Source organism: Thamnophis sirtalis, unplaced genomic scaffold (assembly GCF_051295495.1).
Source record: "Thamnophis sirtalis isolate CommonGarterSnake01/CBP01778 unplaced genomic scaffold, rThaSir2_p1.2 scaffold_1, whole genome shotgun sequence".
Lineage (NCBI taxonomy): Eukaryota > Metazoa > Chordata > Lepidosauria > Squamata > Natricidae > Thamnophis > Thamnophis sirtalis.
Window position 1 is genome coordinate 85,915,784 of NW_028261381.1, and position 21,809 is coordinate 85,937,592.

The 21,809-nt window shown below is 38.4% G+C and overlaps 1 protein-coding gene across 1 annotated transcript; it reads left to right on the top strand.

Moving 5' to 3' along the window:
• Nucleotides 1-5,939: 5,939 nt before the first annotated feature.
• Nucleotides 5,940-13,609, top strand: LOC106545375 (alpha-1,3-mannosyl-glycoprotein 4-beta-N-acetylglucosaminyltransferase C-like). The gene is made up of 4 exons (XM_014061901.2): nucleotides 5,940-5,950; nucleotides 6,362-6,532; nucleotides 10,401-10,545; nucleotides 12,338-13,609. Exons 2-4 carry the CDS (start codon nucleotides 6,383-6,385, stop codon nucleotides 13,474-13,476), a joined length of 1,434 nt encoding a protein of 477 aa, XP_013917376.2. The 5' UTR covers nucleotides 5,940-5,950; nucleotides 6,362-6,382; the 3' UTR covers nucleotides 13,477-13,609.
• Nucleotides 13,610-21,809: the final 8,200 nt, after the last annotated feature.

Genomic DNA, 21,809 nt, shown 5'->3' on the forward strand with positions numbered 1-21,809 from the left:
AAGTTCTTAAGAGAAGTCTACATAAGACTTATCAGAAAACACTTAGAATACAGACTTTATAAATGGCAAGAAATATTGGACTACACTATTTCTGGAAGGATACAGGATGATGAAATGAAATGTCACAATAAAATTTATTTAAATGTAGTTAAATTTTGAGTGCTATGTACAACGTAATAATAGTCAAATAAATGATTAATAATGATAACAAAGCAATTATATATACTAGATTGATAATATGAAATTTTATACAAATTGTAAGTGAGGATTATGGAGATGATGTTGAAAAGCCTTTTTACAAAGATAAACAATTTTATATAGAATAGAATATAACGATGTAATATCATGTGATGATTTCAGGATGATGTAATGAAATGTCATAATATAAATGTACTTCAAATATAATATGCCCTATGTTGAAAGGCTGTAATAATAGCTAGGCTTAATGGATGTTTAATAATTATAACAATTTGCAAACATGTTTATTAGATTGATGATACTAATAATGGGAAAAAACATGGAATTGAAAATTAGAGAATGTTATCAATGCTAAAATAATAGAATGACAGAATATGATAAAAAATAACTTTATTATTGGATATATTGAAGATGATATAATAAATAATTATAATATTAATGGTTATATATTTAGAATACCTTGTCTAAAATGGAGGGGCAATAGTGATAATTAAACAAAGGAAGCATAATAACAATGTATACATTTTCTTGGGGGGGGTTCCCCCCTTTTTTTCTTTTTATTATTCTTTTCTTTTTTGTTCTTTATTTTTTTTAATTATTATTATTTTGTAACTTCTAATCTATTTGGTTTCAATATACTCCAGACTTTGCTTGATAAAGAACGATGCCGGGAATGGGATCTGGGAAGTCGGAAGGGGGTCAGGGAGGGAGGTTTAGGGGGTGGGGGGGGAGGGTGGAAATATAGACTCAATTTTCAGAACAATGAATGCACTTGGATACTGTTGCTTTTTTTTTCTTTTTTTTTCTTTTCTTCTTTCTTTTCCTTTTATTTTTCTTTTGTTTTAGTACAAAACAAATAGACCAATGAATACTAGAAATACACCGAAGCGAGGTGTAGAGGGAAAGAAGAGGGGGGGAATTAAGAGGGAGTGAGAAGGGAATGTAAGGAGGGTGAGATGGTGGGAAGGGGAGAAAGGAATGGCTGAGGGGGAGGGGAAGTAGAAGAGGGGATTGTTGGAAGGGAGAAATGAAAGTTGGAGGGGTAGAAGGAAGGGTGTATGTAGGATAGAAGTGTTATGAGTTGTTTATTGCTTCTTTTTTTTTAACTGCACACTATTTAAGTGATTGTATAAAGGAAAATGAAAATGTAATAAAAGATTAATCTTGAGAGACAATATGTGAATTTTGATAAAATTCAAGTGATGACTATGGAAAGGACGCAGAAAGACCTTGTAACCAATTGACACACTGTATGTAGTTCAAGAGGCTTTTATGTTATATGTGTTGTGTGTTTGTGTTTGTTTGAAAATAAAAAAAAAATTAAAAAAAGTTGTTGAATAGATTTTCAGTCATCTCGGTCATGGATAGATGTCTCCAAAACCTTTATTAGGACTTAAAAGTTGTACTTGGTCTCAGGAGGACATTAAGGTCTGCAGCTGAGGCATGATGTGAATCCATTTAGTAACAATAGGGATTGAGTAATTTTGACTCAGCAAGCATGAACTCAGCAACCTGTAACTTAAACAATTGTTTGTTGTGATCTGCATAAGCCAATCAAAATTGTAGGTACACATGTGATTTTACTACTGAGGTCTATCCTCACTCTACAAACATGCATAGTGTGCTGTCAGAGTAAATAGATGGGCATAATCCTCTTTGGCAATAAACTTAGGATGAAGAACAGCTTGGATGGTGAAGCTGGGGGAGGTCTATGTAAAAACAGCAGCAAAAGAAGAACCCAAGGGAAGGTTCTTGTCCTGTTGATTGGCAGATAAATTCTATGGCAGTTGGTGGCTTCTACAGTGCAATGACTGTTGAGTTCTGATGAAAATTGTTGCTGATTCAAACTCTGCATATAGAATAATCATTGAGTAATTACTAGGTGAGTTGAGCCATTTGGGAAGTGTGGATTTTCTTGAGGTGGGGGGTTAAGGAAAAAAAAGACAGTGGTTAAAAAAAAGCCCACTTCCCAAAGGTAGCAGAGCTGATCTTTGTAGCTTCCAATTCTCTCTGCCAGTAAGAGGAACAATCTTGAATTTTTGTATTGCATCTTTCTCCTCCCCATCTCTCTCTCTCTCAGACACACACATATCTCTATCTGCCTATCATAATCTATCAACAGTATATCTCTCTATCTGTCTATCATCTCTTATCTATATATCTGTTTATTTTATATATATATTCTCTCTCTCTCTCTCTCTCTCTCTCTCTCTCTCTCTCTCTCTTCATCATCTTTAAGTATTTTTATCTATCTATCTATCTATCTATCTATCTATCTATCTATCCTCTAACTATCTATCACTGATCATCAATTTATTATCCATCAGCTATCTTATAAATGATGGTTTGATCCATATACTTATTTCCCATCTTGCTGCTTTTGTATTTCCCATAGCAAGTGAAGGAAGAAGGGCCCTTCTCAATAGAGCAGAAATAACCAGCGAATATAGAAATGTTCAAGTTAAAAGATGGTCTGGGTCAGTCTCTAATAAAGAGACTTTCTTAGATAAAAAAGGACTTCTGACTAGCAATTGTCCAGAATTGAACCACTGCTTTTGAAAAGGAGAAGCAAGATGTACATGTAGCTGTACCATTCACCCAACTGCTCAATAGTCACCCAAATTGTACTAAGATAGTGTTGAGGAATCTCAAACACAGAGATGTGTAATGCTTTTGCATCATATTGTCATTATCTTGATGAGGCAAACTTTTCTTGATGAGGCAAACTTTGTGGCGGCTACAGCACACGTCAATCTTGTTTTAGACTTAAGGTAGATCCAATCTGTCAATATGGAGTTTATGAAAGTTTCACTGTCACAGACAAGTCACTAAGCAAGTTATGTTTGGTTGCCAAGTTGGCTCTACAATGGATGGAAAGGAATCCTCTGCTATTATTAACTTTCAGTGACGTACAGATCCAGAGGGTTTCCTTGTACCTTCATGGAAATTGAATTCCAAATTGACCAGAGGATCTGCCATGATCCTGCTAAATGTTCTCAGCAAACTGTTTACTCCAGCATGCTTTTATCCAAACTGTAGAATATTTCATCTTTTTAGAGACTTAATCATAATCAAATGTGAAATATTTTGCAGGAGAAGCAAAATGTAGCTGAACTTTGATGAAAGCCCATATTCTTCAGTGTTGATGGCAGCAGGAAAAAAAACACATACCTAGCCATTCTTGAATCTGCAAAGCATCAATGAACAGACCTATTTCGGGTCATTAACCTAAGCAATAAGTCAGGGACTGAAACTTTTGGGCCCAAGTTTTCATGTACAATATAGACGAGATAAAAGTTTTGTACCTCTTCTGTTCTGACCCCCTCCTCCGTCTAGTAACGAACGCCGAGACAAGCTTAATTATAATGTCCTTTAATAACAAAACCAGAAGCTCGATGGCTGAAAGCCAAGCAAACAAACAGATAAGGACCTTGGCAGCAATTCAGACAAACCTTGGCAGCAATCCAGCCTGCCAAGTTAGTTATGTTCTCTTTAGTCAATGCGTTGACTTCTGCAAGAGGAGTGTGTCACAAGCAGTCTTTTTTATAGTCTGGGGAGGAGCCTAATGATCACCAGATGAGCGTAATTACCTCCTGTAATTGCATAATTGTTCTTGATGCCGAGTAGCTCTTCAATGGCATACATCGAGAAACAACTCACTGCTGGTTTCTGGATCACTTTCCCTTGTCTCCTCCCCACTGGTCCAAGGCTCAGGCGCCACCTGGTGGCCAACCAGTCTCTCTGCGCCCTGCTCGGAGTCGGAACCCTGTCCAGGGTCCTCCACATCCTCCAGGGCCGACTCATAGGGCCCCTTGCTGTCGGAGTCTGGTGGCAGCTGCAACAAACTCCTGCTGGGCCACAACACTCCTCTAACTTACATACCGACGCTATGGAACAATCTCCCCGTGGAGATCGGCACCCTCACCACCGTCCAGGCCTTCCGCACAGCCCTCAAGATCTGGCTATCCCGTCAGGCCTGGGGATAAGATTCTACTCTCGCCCCTCCCGAATGTTGAATGAATGTTGTGTTTTTACTGCTAATTATTTTTACTCACATTTTCTTTTTGTGTTTTGTCCTGCACTCCCCTCCCCTATTATTGTAAGCCGCCCTGAGTCCCCTCAGGGAAAAGGGCAGCCTATAAATGTTTAATAAAACTAAAAACTAAATACTACAGTTTTGGCAGAATTAGAGATGGATAAACCAGCCCATCATCTAACCTCGTTGTTATGGATAATTTTGAGCTTATGTGACTGAGGATGTTGACAATCTGTTAGAGAACTGTGGTTTACATATGTGCTCCTCCTCTTCCAGCTAATGATACTCTCTGGGACAAGTACTGCCCCAAAGTGGTCAATTTTTTAAATAGAGAAATAAGGCAGCTTTGGTGGTCCTGAAAAAGGCAAGGCTGAAACCAAGACCAACCCCCCCCCCCCTATTCTTGATTGCTAGTCTTTGGCCAATTATTGTATTCAATTTTACCCCTCTCAATTCTGAGTACTCATTCATTTCAGTCTGTATTTGGGATTTAGTTTAGGATGGTATCCACAATCTTGGAGATTGAGAAATTCACTGAGAATGGGCTTTAGCAGGAGTCTGAAAGCTTGGAAGAACAAACATCTGGTGCCGGTGACCGACTCAGATTGGAACCTGCAGAATCCAGAATCCTGGTGATTCTGGGAGATGACTTTTAACATTTCCAATTGTGACCCGCTCCTCTTGGAATGGACATGAATGGCTAGAACAATATTTTTCAACCTTGGCAACTTTAAGAATTCTTAAAGTTGCCAGGTTTGAGAATCATCATAGGTTAGAAAGAGATGGCTAGGGATTTTAATTCTTGGTTTCCAAGATGCCATCTTATTCCCATACTTTCAATATCTACTTGAAGCAGCTCTGACAAATTGTCCAATGGTATATAAGCTGAGGTATCATCAAATGCCAGTCATCCCATCATTTAATCTAAGAAAGTAAATGAAATCCTCTGGGCAGAACTGGCATGCAGTAGAATAAATAGAGATCTCTGGGCTCCATGGCAAACCACCAATTATAATTTGGGAGCTTAAAACACACTAACATAGCACCCCAAAAGCAATCTAAGATTATTATCTACAGTTAAGATCTTTGGGGGAGGGATATGTAGGAAGCAATTTGTATTAATTAAAAAAATATTTAGCAGAAGTTGTATTTTCATGTTCCCTTTGTTTTAAATAGCAATTTCATTGTTGTATGCTTTGGAATCTTGAAGTTGTTAGGTTAGAGGACAATGTACAAAACAAGTGGATTTTAAAAAAATCCATTTCAAAATAAAGAAGCAAACAAGTATGCATGCTTGCAACTAATTCCACTAAGATTTAACTTTTGCCAAATGAAAAAGGAGCACAGTACAGTGGTTTTTCCATTAACAGGAGATACTTGATTTTTATTTATTCTGGCTTATCCTCAGCAAGCCAAATTCATGATCTTGTATATAGGTCTGATGTTGATTTATAGACTTGCTATTTCTTATCCATGTGAACAACTCTTGGCCTTTTTTTTACCTGCTTTCTCTGAGCTAACACACTCCTAATAGATTATACTATGGAATCCTTGGTGCTCCCTGAACATGTCTGTTTGTTTGCAAATGTTTTATTACCCAACTAGGTAACGCCATCTGTCTGAGTAAGTGAGGTTTGTTCCCTGTTTATATACAGCAGCTTGCCCTTCTGGTGTTGGTGGGGCTGTGATATTCTTCTTGGCAGATACTTGATTAAGGTATTGTTTTCTGCTTGATTGTTTGCCTAGTGTTAATCCTTGCTTATCTGGGTTTTGGCTGCTGGAGAGAATGTGTTCTGGTCTTTTGTTTCCTCTTAGCTTTTTAATGGTCTCTTTTGAATGGTATGTAAATATTATATTATAAAAGCAATCACCCTCTTTTGGCAGCATTAAGGTGGGGAATTGGGGGAAGTAACCATTAGCTCACCTCTAGAAAAGCAGATATGCAAGATCAGCCTCTTGAGGGTATACATGAACATCTCACTAACTTAAAAAAAATATTGGTTGCTTTTAAGAGTTCTTCAGTAATAGCCATTAACATTTGTATTAAAATATAAAAATTTCAGCTCAAATGTACCTGTGGCTTTATTGCTGCAGAAGCTCCTTAAGGCTTGTTGTTTGCATTTAAAGGGTCTTGGAATAAAAACTACAATGAAATCTAAGAATGGACGGAAGTCCTTAACCTCCACTTGTGGAAACATCATCAGGCTCTGGTTTCTCTTAGCACTCTTTATATTATTAGCTATGCTCTGGAAGCAAAGCAAAAAGAGTTGCAAATGCTCCCGAATGTCAGCATCCATGGTAAGTTTTTTTTTAAAGAGTTCTGAAATAGTGTTGCTCTTTATTTTGTTCATTTTAAATGTTTTGTATTCTTACTATAGCAACTAAAAATGAAATAGTATAGTCTCATTTTTGGGTGGTGCGATGGCTCAAGATACGACTTGTCAGGGCTGTTGGCCGCAGTTTGAGACCCAAGCAACCTAGCAATTAGAAATCTTGCAAATGCTAGTAGATAAATAGGTATCACTTCCATGGGAAAGGTTACTGCGTTCCATATTTTAATGCCGGCCACATGATGCAGCCAGCATAGAGAATTGCCTTGGCTGAGAATTGGAGGGGAACACTGCCCCCTTGAGTTAGTCATGAAGCATTGAAGCCTTTTATATTTTCTTAAGAAGTTTGTATTTTGTTTTGCTTGATCTGTGTTCTTTGGGGTGCCTGACTTTTCAGTATGTGTGTGTGAGTGTGTGAGGGTGTGTAGTATATGTGACACATATGTGACATTGTAGTATAATTAGAGTAGCAGTGGAATTAATCATGCTTTTCCCCCCCTTCCCATCAATGGTGTCTGATTCTCAGAAGCTGCCTAAACAAGTCCTTGAAGTTTTCTTGGCAACGTTCTCAGAAGTGGATCATTGTCTCCCTCCTGGGCCTGAGACAAAGTGACTGTCTCAAGTTCATCCAATTGGCTTTGTGCCTAAGGCAGGACTAGAATTCACAGTCTCCAGGTTTCTAGCCCAATATCATAACCACTACACCAAAGTGGATCTCATGTATTAAATATGTATTATTGTTATAAAGCAGTGTTTCTCAACCTTGGCAACTTGAAGATGTCTGGAATTCAACTCCCAAAATTCCCCAGCCAGCATTTGCATTCTGAGAGTTGAAGTCCAGACATCTTCAAGTTGCCAAGGTTGAGAAACACTGTTACAAAGTATTTCAATGTAAAATGTAGGTTTAGGACAACTCTGCAGAATGTCTATGGTTTGACAGTTGATGTATAGATTCATGCATAGACTATAATCAGGAGTGGGATTCACCCCGTTTGGACCGGTTCGGGCGAACCGGATGCTAATTTTACATCTGGTTCACCGAACTGGAAGTTTCAAAGAGCCAAGGTGGCGCAGTGGTTAAATGCAGCACTGCAGGCTACTGCTAGATCAGCAGGTCAGCGGTTCAAATCTCACCGGCTCAGGGTTGACTCAGCCTTCCATCCTTCCGAGGTGGGTAAAATGAGGACCCAGATTGTTGGGGGCAATATGCTGACTCTCTGTAAACCGCTTAGAGAGGCCTGAAAGGCCTATGAAGCGGTATATAAGTCTACTGCTATTGCTATTGCTATTCAAGGACTGGCTGGCCCACCCACCCTGCCCCACCCTCCCAGGAGTCTCCACGTGGCCCATTTTGGATGCCAGGTAAGTGCAAGGCCTGCAGGGAGGTTCCCTGAGGGTGAAAAATGGGCCTCCAAGAAGTTACAAAAGTCTGGAAATGGGCCTATTTTCAGCCTCTGGATGGTCTCCAGAGCCCGGGGGAGGCCATTTTTGCCCTCCTGGAGGCTGGAAGAAAACCTCAGGAGTCTGGGGAGGGCAAAAATACCCCCCCACACACACTGTGGTGGAGGAGGCTGAGTAGGCCACATCCACCATGGCCTTGCCCACCCAAGAACCGGTTGCTAAAATTTTTGATTCCTACCCCTGACTATAATCAACTAGGCAAACATTTGCATAGACGGAAACTTTCAACTAAATGAAAGTTTAGAATATAGAAATTGAGAGACAAAGAAGTTCCTGCAGACTTTACACTGATAGTCATTTCTGACTCTAGGGGCAATGCTCATCACCATTTCAAGGCCACTGACACAGTGCTATCGAAATGTATTTCCAGTCATGTGGCCAGCATGACATCACAGAATGCTGTTACCTTTCCACCGAAGTGGTACCTCTTTATCTACTCACATTTGCTGGCTTTTTAACTGCTAGGTTGGCAGGAGTGGGGGCATGGATGGGAACTCATCCCATTGCAGGTCTCAAACCTGGGCTTTCCAGGTGACAAGCCCAGCATCTTAACCACTGAGCCACCACCCTTCCCAGAATAGAAATTGGGTCAACAATATTTCCAAGGCAAGAAAATATTCATCATGAGAAACTCTTCAGGAGATGACAGGAGAACCTCTACTGAAAAATCTCCATGGGAGACAGGAGAACCGGTTCGGACTGGTTCACCCGAACCAGTAGCGGTAAGAGAGAGCTATGCAGTAGAAGACATTCCTTGGCCAGCTCATAACTTTAAAAGGTCAAGAACACCATATTCCACCCCTGAGACTTTCTCTGACGTGCAATCTTTTCTGCTGTGAAATCATGTCAAAAGGGTTTTTTTCCCATCAAATTAAATGGGAAGAAAAATACAGGATAATTGAAGAACAAATACAGGATAATTTTTCTCCCTAGTGCTAGTATTGAGAAGCTATCACTAGAGTATATATGTATAGTTCAGCTTTACTTGAGTTCCCAAACCATAAAAAATACAACTATCATATCACAGCCCCATCTTGGAAATCACCCTCATTATCTAAGCTGTAGGAGGGGCTTCCCCCCATTTTTTACTGAATTTAGGCAGTGCTGTAGTTTTCAGTTATATTGACCACGAGGAAGCACGGTGCCACCACTTTGATAGGACTTCTTAGCTGAGGATATACAGATGTTGTTCTACCTCTTTTAGAAAGACATTTGACCTTGATTGTATTGACTCTTAAAGTGTCAATAAGGATTCCCATCCATTTGCTGGAAAGGTTACAAATCTACAACAATCAAAGTTGCATCTGTAAACCATAAACCCCCAGCAAATTTGATCCAATGGTTAAGTGCTAGACTAGGAGTACAGAGATATGAATGCTTCATCCAAAGCCAAATGAATGACTTTGGGCTAATCTTTGTCTTTTAACCTTAAGGGGAAGACAACGGGAAACCAAAAATGGCTCCAAGAAGCCACACAGCTAGGAGTCAAGTTTCATTTGAAAATACACAGAGCTAACACACAAGCCCACTGCCTTCAGTGGATTGTCTTGAGTGTTATTTGGAAGCTTCAGAAGCATTCTCCCGATTTCTAGATTTTGTAGATGTTTATTGATTTCAAAAAACATTTCAGTGATTAACCTGTTTTAAGATTAAACAAACAATATCCTAGAACAAAGTAGCAGCAAACTGTGTTTATATCATGCCAGGAAAGCTATATGGTTGTGTCTCTGTAAGTCACTGAGGGTTGAGTTTGTCTTGAAGGTGACTTTTTAAAGGTATGTTAGCACTCAAAGACAGGAATAAGACTGAAGTGAGAAATAAAAAGGAAATAAGAGTAATAGAATTAGGAAACAAAATGTATAAAACGGAAGTCAAAGATAATAATGAACTAAGGGGAGCATAATAATGAATTAATAGTAAGAAATGAAATAGGAAAATAATAATTGCAATTATAAATCAGTAAAGGAGAAAGCAAACCAGGCCCTTGCTTACTTTCCTGTTCTGGCTCACCAACGTTTGATAGGAGATGTTGCCAACCTCTGAAAAAAGTCAAATAAAGACCTCTACCAGTGGTTCTCAAACTTTTCTTCACCATGGTTCCCCCTTAAATATCTTTTGTGGCCAAGGACCACGGCCATGGATCCCCAATTCAAATCTTAACTCAAGATTTAAATCATAACTTTTCTTCAAGCCTTCACGGACCCCCTGAGATGACAAAGCGACCCTCCCCAGGAGTCCACGGACTGCAGGTTGAGAATGACTGACCTCTGCTATTCCAGGATACAGAGAATGACTTAAAAGTGATGATATCACTCAGTCAACTACATATAGAGATAATGGATGCCAGTATACAAATATGCTTTTTTACATTTAAGGTTACAGAAAGAAAGAAGATAATAATCCCAGAGTATCCTTTTTGGAAGAAATCAGAGAATCTAAGCATCAGTGTACTGGAAAGTGCTTGGGGTCCTTTACCCATTACATACCAATATCTTGTTGGATCCCCTTCCTCTAAAATGAGTAAGTATAGGCTCTTTTTCTATAACACAGATATTAAATTTATCATTCTTTTCATGTATGCATTTCTGGAACGGTGGTTTGCCCAAACATTTTTATTTATTTATTGTATTAAATTTGTATTGCATCTCAGTGTCCGAGACTCTTACAAATGTACAATATCTAAATAGTCCAAATAGCAATAGCACTTAGAGTTATATACCACTTCACAGTGTTTGACAGCCCTCTCTAAACAGTTTTACAGAGTTAGCACATTGCCCCCAACTATCTGGGTCCTCATTGTACTGATCTCGGAAGGATGGAAGGCTGAGTTAACCTTGAGTCTGGTGAGATTCGATCTGCCAAAAATGCTGGTAGCTGGTGATCAGCATAAGTAGTAACCTGCAGTACTGCACTTACTGCACTCTAATCACTGTGCCACCATGGCAAATAACTCCAAACAGTTGATGGGCTATCTTGTATAGTTTGATCTAAGCACCATACTGGCTAAATTGAGAAGTTATCACATATAAGACCTGCCACAAAAATCCCTGTTCCTCTGCTTGGTTTATGATCAGCCATGTTGCTGTCCACATGTGGAAACATGCATTCTATAAATTCCTAAATCCACGAAAGCTTATGACAAAGCGTGGCCAAAAGACTGACTATGGTCAAAGAATCTCTGGCAAGGACCTCTCTGTCACTTTAGAATAGTATTTCTTAGCCTTTGCAACTTTAAGATGCATGGACTTAGACTCCTGGCTGGGAATTCTGTGAGTTGAAATCTATGCATCTTAAAAGTGTTAAGATTGAGAAACAGTGCTTGATATATCAGGTATAACCCTAGAATAGACTTACAACATATACCACTTCACAGTGCTTTGCAGCCCTCTCTATGCAGTTTACAGAGTCAGCATATTGCCCCCCAACAATCTGGGTCCTCATTTTACCAAACTTGGAAGAATGAAAGGCTGAGTAAATCTTGAGCCGGTGATAATTGAACCTCTAGCAGTCAGCAAAATTAACCTGCAGTATTGCGTTCTAACCACTGTGCCACCATGGTGTCATGGTGCCTTCAGAGCCCAGTTCCAGAGCCCCTGGAGGAGGTGAAGTTGGAATTGGGACCATCTGACAAGGTTTGTCCATAGGACCATTTTTCACGCTCTGGAGGGCAAGCTAGGTGACTTCTGGTTTGCCTGCAGGGGCGTTTTTTGCCCTCCAGAGCCTTCAGGTGGCTTCCATGAAGCCTCCGGAGGGCAAAAAATGGCCCAACATGCAAACCAGAAGTCCGTTCCCGAACTTCCAGTTTGCGTGTTGGGTGGTTTTTTGCTTCAGGTAAGCTTCCGGAGATGAAAATGGCAAAAAAGCCCGAAGTCAGCTGGCCAGCATGTGCATGCGCGCTGGAGCTGACAGTGTAACACCTGCCCTAACAAATGGCTCCACGTGCCACCTGTGGCACCCGTGCCATAGGTTCACCATCACGGTGATAGATGATAGATAGCTAGATAGCTAGATAGCTAGATAGCTAGATCTCTAGATAGATAAGATAGATAGATAGATGATGATGATAGATAGATAGATAGATAGACAGACAGACAGACAGACAGACAGACAGACAGACAGACAGACAGACAGACAGACATAGAGATGATAGTCTATTCTTGTATCTCAACCACAATTTGAGATGGGAATCTATTATTGTATTAAAAAATAACCTACCTAACAGAGCTTCCCAAAGAATCCATAAGAAGTGCTTGTCACAAAGGATATGTTCTATCATTGCTACAGATGCTTGTTTTATCTGTTATTTTTCCAGAGTTCATGAGTATTGGAATCTCATCGATCTACAAAAAGAAGGAATACCATTTATTGGCGACAGTTGAGTCCATTTTCAATCACTGCTCTCCAGAAGAACTGAAGAAAATCCTCCTAGTGATATACCTTGCCAATAATGATTCTGAGATAAATGTCGAAATTGCTGAAGAAATTAAAGCAGCGTTTAATGAACATATCAATGAAAAAAGGTTACTTGTTATCCAAAGCTCTACAGCAAGTTATCCTCCATTATGGAATTCGAAGGAAGGACATCGGGACAACAGGGAGGACATTGGCTACGCAGCCAAACAAAATGTGGACTATGCTCATTTAGTTAATTTCTGTGCCAATCTGTCCCACTATTATTTGATGTTAGAAGATGATATTGTTTGTGCTTCCAATTTTGTATCCATCATACAAAGTTACTTACACGATGCAAAGGAACACTGGACCACAATAGCATTTTCCACACTGGGCTCCATAGGGAAGCTGTATCATAATGCTGATCTTATTAGGTTAGCCCGATTCCTCTTGATGTTCTACCATGACATGCCTGTAGACCACCTTCTTCAACTGTTCCATAAGTCAAGGGCTCAAGAATATATCAATACCTTCCGGCCTTCCCTTTTCCAACACGTAGGGAGGGTTTCTTCATTTCACAATTTCGAAACTGAGATCACTGATCCCGAGTTTGAAGAAGATTTGGGAGACTCAGGAGATTTTCTTAGTGCTTCCTGTTTCACAGATATTCCCATTGTTTTAAATTATCCACCGGAAAATGTGTGCCCTCCTGGGAAAGGTGTCTTTTGGGGCAAGGAAGTGGAAGCTAATAGCTTTTTCACCATTGTTTTTGGGAATCCAATTATTGTCCAGAAGATTCGGATTTACACAGGTTCAGCTGAATATTCAAAGGACATCCTCTATGATGGCCAGGTTGAAGAGGGAAGACTCAAAGTTTATTCAGAAGCGGGGCAAACATGCATGATTTTCAGAGAAATAGGAACATTTAAGGATGGGCGTTTTGAGTTGGAAGATAAGCAAAGAAGCAATGACATAGAGTGCCTCCGAATTCAAGTCAAAACATCACAAAAGCAATGGCTGAGAATAAGGAAAATCAACATTTGGGTGAAGAAGGATTGAAATGCACTTTCTCTTGTACAAGCTAGTTGCCTTCATTGTAACTGTAAGTTTTAATTCCTGATTTCTGTAATTGAAGAGCAGTTCTGTTTCTCCTTAATTAAAATAAAAAATGGAAGGCAAAAAAATAAATAAAGTGAAAATAAAAGGAACATTGCAACGTGATCACAGTTTTTCTCAAAGACTGCGGCTTTAAATTCCTGCTCCCCCTAAAAAATATGTCATTTCTGATTACGGCAGAGCCTTTAAATATTCCTAAATGGGCCAGGCTCAGCTTTCTGATACGATACTAAGGTGCCATGGTGGCTGTGGACCTTTTCTTGAGTGTCCTAAGGTTGCTTGCCTCGCCAAAATGTTTTTTTTAAATAAAATGGTCAGCTACTATACCACAAAACAAAGGGCCACCCTCAGATGTAATTTCTAATAGTTTCCCCTGGGCTTTGCAGAGGGGCATCTGTGGAAGAAGGGAGTGAGGATGTGTGTTTAAAAATTTAACATGATGGATTCAGCCATGCAGTTGAAAGCAGTGGTGGGATTCAAAAAGTTTTACTACAGGTTCTGTGGGCGTGGCTTTGTGGGCGTGTTGTGGCTTTGTGGGCGCGGCAGGAGAAAGATACTGCAAAATCCCCATTCCCTCCTCACCCCACCCCACTAACCTGTTTTCCAGCTCCCGTTCTCCTATTCAGGGCAACAAAAGAAGATCAGCTGGGAGGCAGCGGGGTAGAGCCAGCCTATTTGCCAGTTCTCCGAACTACTCAAAATTTCCGCTACCGGTTCTCCAGAACCTGTCAGAACTGGCTGAATACCACCTTCAGTTGAAAGCTTTTCTTTCATATTGAAAAGGGCAATGCTTCAGTCATACAGCCCTTGGCCACCACATTGACTTTTTCTAGCCTCTGACCTCCAAAGTTGCGTCTGGTATCCCATCTTATTTTACAAAATAAAAATGATAGCGAGTTGGAAAGTGATGCCCTGTTTCAAAGTGTGCCCACTTACCGGGAATAGAATAAGTAATTGTGAGAGAAAAAAAATCTTAAAAGCTGAGAAGCAGTCCCATAACAGGCACTCCCCCCCCCCTTATAGGTCACATTTGGAACCGACAAGTCTGTCACTAAGAGACACAGTCATTAAGTGAAACATCATGTAACCAGTGCAAGGTCACATGACTGCGACTTGTGACTTTCTGCCACATTCCCCATTGACTTTGCTTGTGGAAAGATGACGTAAAGTTCACAAATGGTGATTGCGCAACTGCAGGATATTTTGACTGTCATAAATGCAGGTCAGTCTCCCAGCACCCGAAACACAACCACGTGATTATGGAGATGCTGTGATGGTCTTCAGTTTGAGGAATGACTCTAAATCCATTTTCAGCACTGTTATATAAGTTTGAATGGTTACTGAATTAGGCAGTCACTAACCGAGGGCTGCTTTAATTTGTTAATCATTTAATTTATTGCTCATTTCTGCCCTCCCCAGCCCCCAGGAGCTCTCTAAAAGCTTCCTAGAGGCTCTGCACAGCCATTTTGGTGAAGGGGCGGGGGTTTCGGGAGGCAAATTTTTTTTGCTGTATTCAGTGTATAAGACGCACCCAGATTTTCAGCCTCTTTTTTGAGGGGAAAAATTGCGTCTTATACTCCGAAAAATACGGTACTTTTTTGGGCAACACTAAGATGTGGCTTGTGACTTCTTCAGGGTTTTTTTCTTTTTACTTTCTAATCTAATCTAAAACCCTGGCATTTCCTTGAGATCAAGTAGTTAATTGGCCTCAGCCTTGCTGAGTTTCTAAGCCTTGCCAAGGTCAGTCAGGTGCTGCCATCTGCTGAGACATTAAATGAGGGCCTTGTTATAAGCAATCGGTGGTGGTGATGGTGGGGAAATCTGTATGCACAGAAAATAAAAGATGTGCCTTGAAAGTAAAGATAGATTTTGATATTTATCTCCAAATCATAAATGACACACCCTCTCTTTGGTGAAGCATAATTTATTTATTTTATTTAAGAATATTATTTAAGAAAACTTGTATAGTCGCCCACTAGCTCTCAGTGATTCGGAGTGGCCAAGCATGGTCACCTCATGGCTGCTATTGTGTTGCAATATTTTTGGAGAGGGCTTATTTTCATGGGAGGGCTTATTTTAGCGCATACCCATTTTCATAACATATAATCACATGTATATTATTACATAGCCAACTTCATATTGTATTATTAAATGTTTACATCAATTCATCTTACCGTCAACTTCCAAAAACAATTATTGGCTCTTCTGTTCTCTATGCACCATATTTGTACCTTATCCATCACTTTCTTCTCCCTCTCTCCTCCCCCTTCCTACCTCCTTTCTTCCCTCTGTCATCCTTATCCTCTCTACTTCCCCTTCCTCTCTCCTTCTCCTCTCTCCCCTTTCCACTTTTCCTTTCTCTCCTCCTCTTCCCTCCTGCTCTCTCTCCTTCCCGTCTCTTCTCCCCTTAGTTCTTTACTCTACTTCACACTCTTCATCTCATTTACTTGGTGTATTTCAGCTTCTGAGTGAGCTCCATTTTATGTTAATGGCATTTATAATTCCTTTTCAATGTACATATTTAATTTTGACATATATCTTCCTCCTTTTTAAAAAAATAAGAGAACAGAAAAGTATACATATATAATGATTCTGCTTTTAACTCCCCCACCCTATTTTTGGCCGAGATGTAGACCTAGTTACAATTCCCAGCTATTCTCATTATTATATTTATATAATTATACATCCTTACACGCCCCAATTTGTGATTCTGTCTTTAAATCTCAATAGTTTCCCATTGTAAGTATATTTCATGTTCCCTCTCCATTTTTCCATATCTTGGGTTAGATTACCCTTACTTGTCTATAAATGGCAATCCTTACTGTTCAGTGTTCATTACAATTCCCTTAATCTACTACATAGAATAACAAATGGTACACATCTCACTTTATTAATCATCTTAAAGGATATATATATATATATATATATATATATATATATATATATATATATATATATATATATATATATATATATATATATATACATACATACATACATACATACATACATACATACATACATATATATATATATATATATATATCCATGTTTCATATATTTTAACCCTTAATTGTCCTTCTATTGTCATATTCAATCAATTAGCAACTCAGTCTAATTATCATGTAAAAAGTGAATCACAAACCTCTGCTGTACAATCTCCCCATATCAGTTTCATATTTGTCCATATTCCATGTATTTGACCTTTATTTAATCATCTTTCCATTATCATATTCAATCAATTAGCAACTCCATTTTATTGTCATATTTAGGAATAAACTCCTTATTTTAGCTTTACATTTTCCAATATAACAATTTCTAGTTGTCTGATTTTTTCCTAGTAAGTCTTTTGTCCTACTTCTCTGTTCCTGCCTTCTCCCTTTTCTTTGTTTTGATATGTACACCCTCTTCAATTTTCCCCAATCCACTGTCAAAGAAACCTTTTATATTTCTCTTTGTTGAGGCATAATCTCCTATTTCTATTTTCCTTATGCCACTGTCAACCTCCGAAACATCTTTTGTCTGCTTTTTATTCCCTTTTGTTGGGAAACATCCTCCCTTTACCATTTTCCCTATAACGCTGCCAAGCCCAATGGAGCTTTTTGTCTGCTTTTTATTTCCACAGTTTCTACCCCTTCATTATCTTTCCCCCATTCTTCTTTCCCTTCTTCTTTAAATCCCTGCTTCTCTGGGGTCAGAATTCTATTTAGGCTTGATTTTAATGATTTATGCATATTTTTTATAATTTCACGTAGTTCTTCAAATTCCCAGCTTTCTATGATGTCCAATTCCAAAGTTACAGTTAGTTATATAGTTATTCTTTCAGAGTTCTGGTCCACCTTAAATTTATCTACTTCAGCTGCTGTGGGGAACAGCGATGGGAGCCATCTTAGTCTTTCGTTCTTCCTTAAATGTTCAGTTCTAAAATTGCAGTTATTTATGCAGATCTTATTTCAAGGTTCTGGTCCACCTTAAATTTAGCTAATTCAATTAATGTGAAAACAGAAGAGAAGCTGGAGCCATCTTTATTTTTTGCAGGAAAAAAAGAAGAAGAAAAACTTCATAGTTTCCCAGTTTTTGATCTTGTTATTTTTTTCCCCTTTGCTACCTTCCACCTCCGGTTGGTTATAACTCCTCAAAATATATTAATTGGAACAAACTTGCAAACAGCCAGACTCAGGTATGTTTCTCTTTGCCTCCTGCTTTTCCAAATTCTGATTTATGCAGTCAGTTAATTAAAACTTCCCACACAGTCAAGATTAGATTATCAGTTATCAGTGAGAAGATAGTGATTTTCTCTTGATTTTTCTCCCTAAGTGGAGTTGCTTAAGATATATTAGTTGGAAGAAGTTCAGAGGAAGTAAATCCCTCAGAATGTTTGGTTTCTATTTCAAATCCAAAACCAGATTTGGAGTTTGTATTTGAGTGGGTTTGTCACTTCTCTGATTTCTCCCTTTCTGTTTGAATTGTTTCAAATAGCTTTTTTGGAGGGCTAGTGTTTCAACCCTCCATTTTCCCTTTCTTTCTTTCCTTTTGCCAAAATTCATATCTGTCTATTAATATTATTTGTACTTTCAAGATTCTTTGCCTTTTCTAAGTTTTGTTTATGACTGTGGGTTAAATGAATCTTCTTATCGGTCTTTCATCTCGTCTCCGTCACACTCCTGTTCAGTTGCTTTGGCTGGAAGCCAGATTCTGTACAGCCATGTTGCCATGCTGCTGCCCCTACTCCAATTCAGAGGGTAAATTTCTGACCTGTGAGGGGCCTGTTGGCTCCCCCTGGGTCTAATGAGACACTTCCTCATCTTCTACAGGGGGGTTCTGATCCATAAAGGATCTTGGAATAGATTTGTCAGACAGGGGTCGTGTGAAGCTCTTGACAGCTTCCCCCTCCCCATGTCTGTCCAGCTGGAGAACTTTGAATCAGGCTGTTGTATTGTTGTAATAATGGGATCATGTCCTGCTACACTGGCCATGCTTACAGTAAATTATTTAATAAAACAATCTCTTAGCTCATTTGCAGGATAGTCAGAAGAATTCAAAGGGCAAATAAAGATGCTGTTGCAAGGAAAATTTGTATTTGCACCCTGTGCATTGTTGCGAGCAAAATAAAGTAAATACAATTATAAATCTTTGTAATCCACTGTATGTACAATTATAAATCTTTGTAATCCACGGTATGTACAGTATTTTCTTTATGATATGTCTACATCTTTGACCCATCCTGAAGTTTGATCTGGCATATCTCTAACCAAAGTTTAACTGGCAATTTTGTTTTGTGTTTGAGGGAGTAAGGATTCATTTTAGGGTGCAGCGAGGTGCCCCATAAGAAAGTGGATTTGTAGACTTCCTGGCAGGCTGAGCTGAAACTCATTAAGCAGCCATAAGCAATTTTAAGTTCTCCCTCTAAGTAATTCACTATAGAAAAATTAAGACACCCATTCACAAGAATCCCAGCAATTGCTCTATATCGAATGTCAGTTATTTTCTAATAATCAGGATTTACCTTTCCTGCATCTTTTTCTCCCATTCACTCAGCAAGAGTTAGAATTAAAAATATATTTCCTTTTGGGTGCGATAGAATTTCCATATATCCCTTGTGTTGATAAGGGGCTAATCCCTTATCAATAAGGGGTGGGAATGGAGATTTTATAGTATCCTTCCCCTGGAGTGGGGAAAGAATGGAAATTTTGAGATATCTTTCTCCTGCCGCGCCCACCAAACCATGCTGACAGAACTGCTAGTAAAAAAAAAATTTGAATTTCAGCACTGAATGGGAAGATAATGTGAAGCTACGGAAAATGAAACACCGAGAAAAGTTGGAAAGGGGAAGGGGAAACATGTTTCCTTTCCCTTCACTCTGTGTGATGAACTCCAACAGGCTTTTGGAGTTGATAATTTGCCTGTTAAACAATCTTATCCAGTGCTTTGCTCTGCTATTCTTCCATTTGAAACCATGCAATATTCCAGGTCTAGGTCCTGGAATAACACTTCTCTGAAGCCAAATGAAACCATTCTTTCAGTGGGCTGATGGAAGATGAGCAGAATCAAGTGTGTTTAACAGTTAAGGAAAGCAAACCACACTCAGCCTTAGCCACAAGGCCGAGAAGCTTTAAACAAAATTTTCTTTCCTCTCTCTACTATGATTCACTAGATGGCAGCAAATCTACATCAGAGAACTTCCTCACCAGATAACCTCTTTTTCCACTACCCCAAAAGCTTCATTCTAGGATGGTACCTTTTTTTTCAAATCCACACTTCAAAGCAATCTAAAATGCTTGACAGCAGCATTGAAGTATGAGTGGTAAGAATTTGTGTGAGTTGTTAGATGAATAAATTTCTTTTTTTAAATATTTTTTTTTATTTTTTATTTAAAACAAACACAATCCTTCTTTACATGCTGTAGAAAATGTATCAGTTGGTTACAAAAAGACTTTCGTGCATCTCTTCCACAGTCAACAAACATAATTCATATTAACTCAAGCATTTTAACTCAAATATTTAAACACGTCACCATCATCATATCTCCATTTTCATTTGACTATAATTGTTTAAGCGTCCTTCATCATAAAATATACCAAAGTTTAATACATAACCACATACTGGCCTTTCAATTAGTATTTCTAAAATCCTCCGCTAACACTAAATCCTTATGTCCTATTCTAGCTAGAAATCCATAATATTTAATAACAAAGTTTTCTAATCCTCCTTTCCAAATCACTGTTTAAAATTTACCCCCGGTTTCTATATTATACCCATATCTATATATACGTTGTTATTCTTATCCCTCCTTTATTTGACTATATCCTGTGTCATAACATTTTCCCCCTAATAATCAAAACTTTTAACTGTATCTAAGTTGGTCCCACCTTTTTTATTAACCTTTATCTATAATCCAAAGGGATTTCTAATCTTCCTTACATGGGTACCATTCCATATTCATATCCAATTATACTCATCATAACATTACACATTGTATACATTAGTAACATTATCAATTATTTATTTAAACTATATCTATTGTCAATAAATTTCACTAAGTTTAACTAGTTTTAAATTATATTCTTCCATCTATCAACCTGTATCTTTCCAATAGCAAAACAGTCTCATATATTCTGCCATTTGTGGTGCCAGTCCACTAATCATCTCCTTGATCAACTCCTCTTAGCAACTCCTTGCTTATAAGATCTCTCATGTAATCTTGATGCCCTTCTGTTTCCTTAATCAGCTTATCTTTCATTGTCAGTAGTGATATCCATTCTATTGGTAATAAAATTTCTCTCTTTAATTCCATAGATTCTTTGTTTTTTTCTTCTTCTGTAGCTTGCCCTCTGGGATAAATTTCCCCTCTTTCAGTATTCCACTCTTTCCATTTTCAGAGACCAGCCAATCACCATAAATATCAGCAAATTTAATCTCTTTATGTTCATTTTCCACTTCGATTTTTTTGAGTTTTAACCACCACATTTTGCATTTGATAAACATCTTCAACTTCTTCATCATATTTTGCTGTTATGTGCTCTAAGTCTTCCAGCTTCTTCTCTATACTCTCATATGTATTTGATAATTTCTGTATTTCTGAAAGTATTTTTTGCAAGCTCAAAATTCTTTTTGCTTTTGAAATTCTCTCCAGCTGACACAGCTGCTTGGAAGGTTAAAAAAAATTAAACATAGATTCACAAAAATGTTTGTTTTCACTTTTCTCTGGTTAGAGATATACTTCAAAGGGACATCTGTATGCTTCCCTCCTTATCACTCTCTATAACCAAGCAATAAGACCTTGCAGTGCCAAGCCAAAACAATCAGCGAAGAAAAAGAAAGTGTTCCATTTCCAATACACAAACTCCAATAAACAAACCCTCCAGCCTCCGAGCAGCAGTGTTACTACTGAAAATCTTATTTCTTTTGTATCATTTTTGTATTTCAACTTAAAAAAGAGTCCAATCGTTAAACAAGTTAGAAAAACACCCACAGCAATGAAAGAGAAAAACTTTAGTCCATAGGTTACAGAGAATAAAAGAAAAAATAGAAGAAACTTAATCCATCCATTTCAAAAGGTTTGCATAAATTCCATCCATGAAGATAGCATTTAAAAAGTAAGATAACCACTGTCTAAAACCATTCCAAATTTAATTCCGCTGCTTAATTCTTCCGTTCTCCAATTTAAATTAATTTTAAGTTTTTTATAGGCAGTCTCTTTTTAAAACAGTAAAAGTTACTCACCAGCTGGAAACAATTTCTCTTTCCGTATCCTTCCGTTTTGGAGCCGCCCCGAC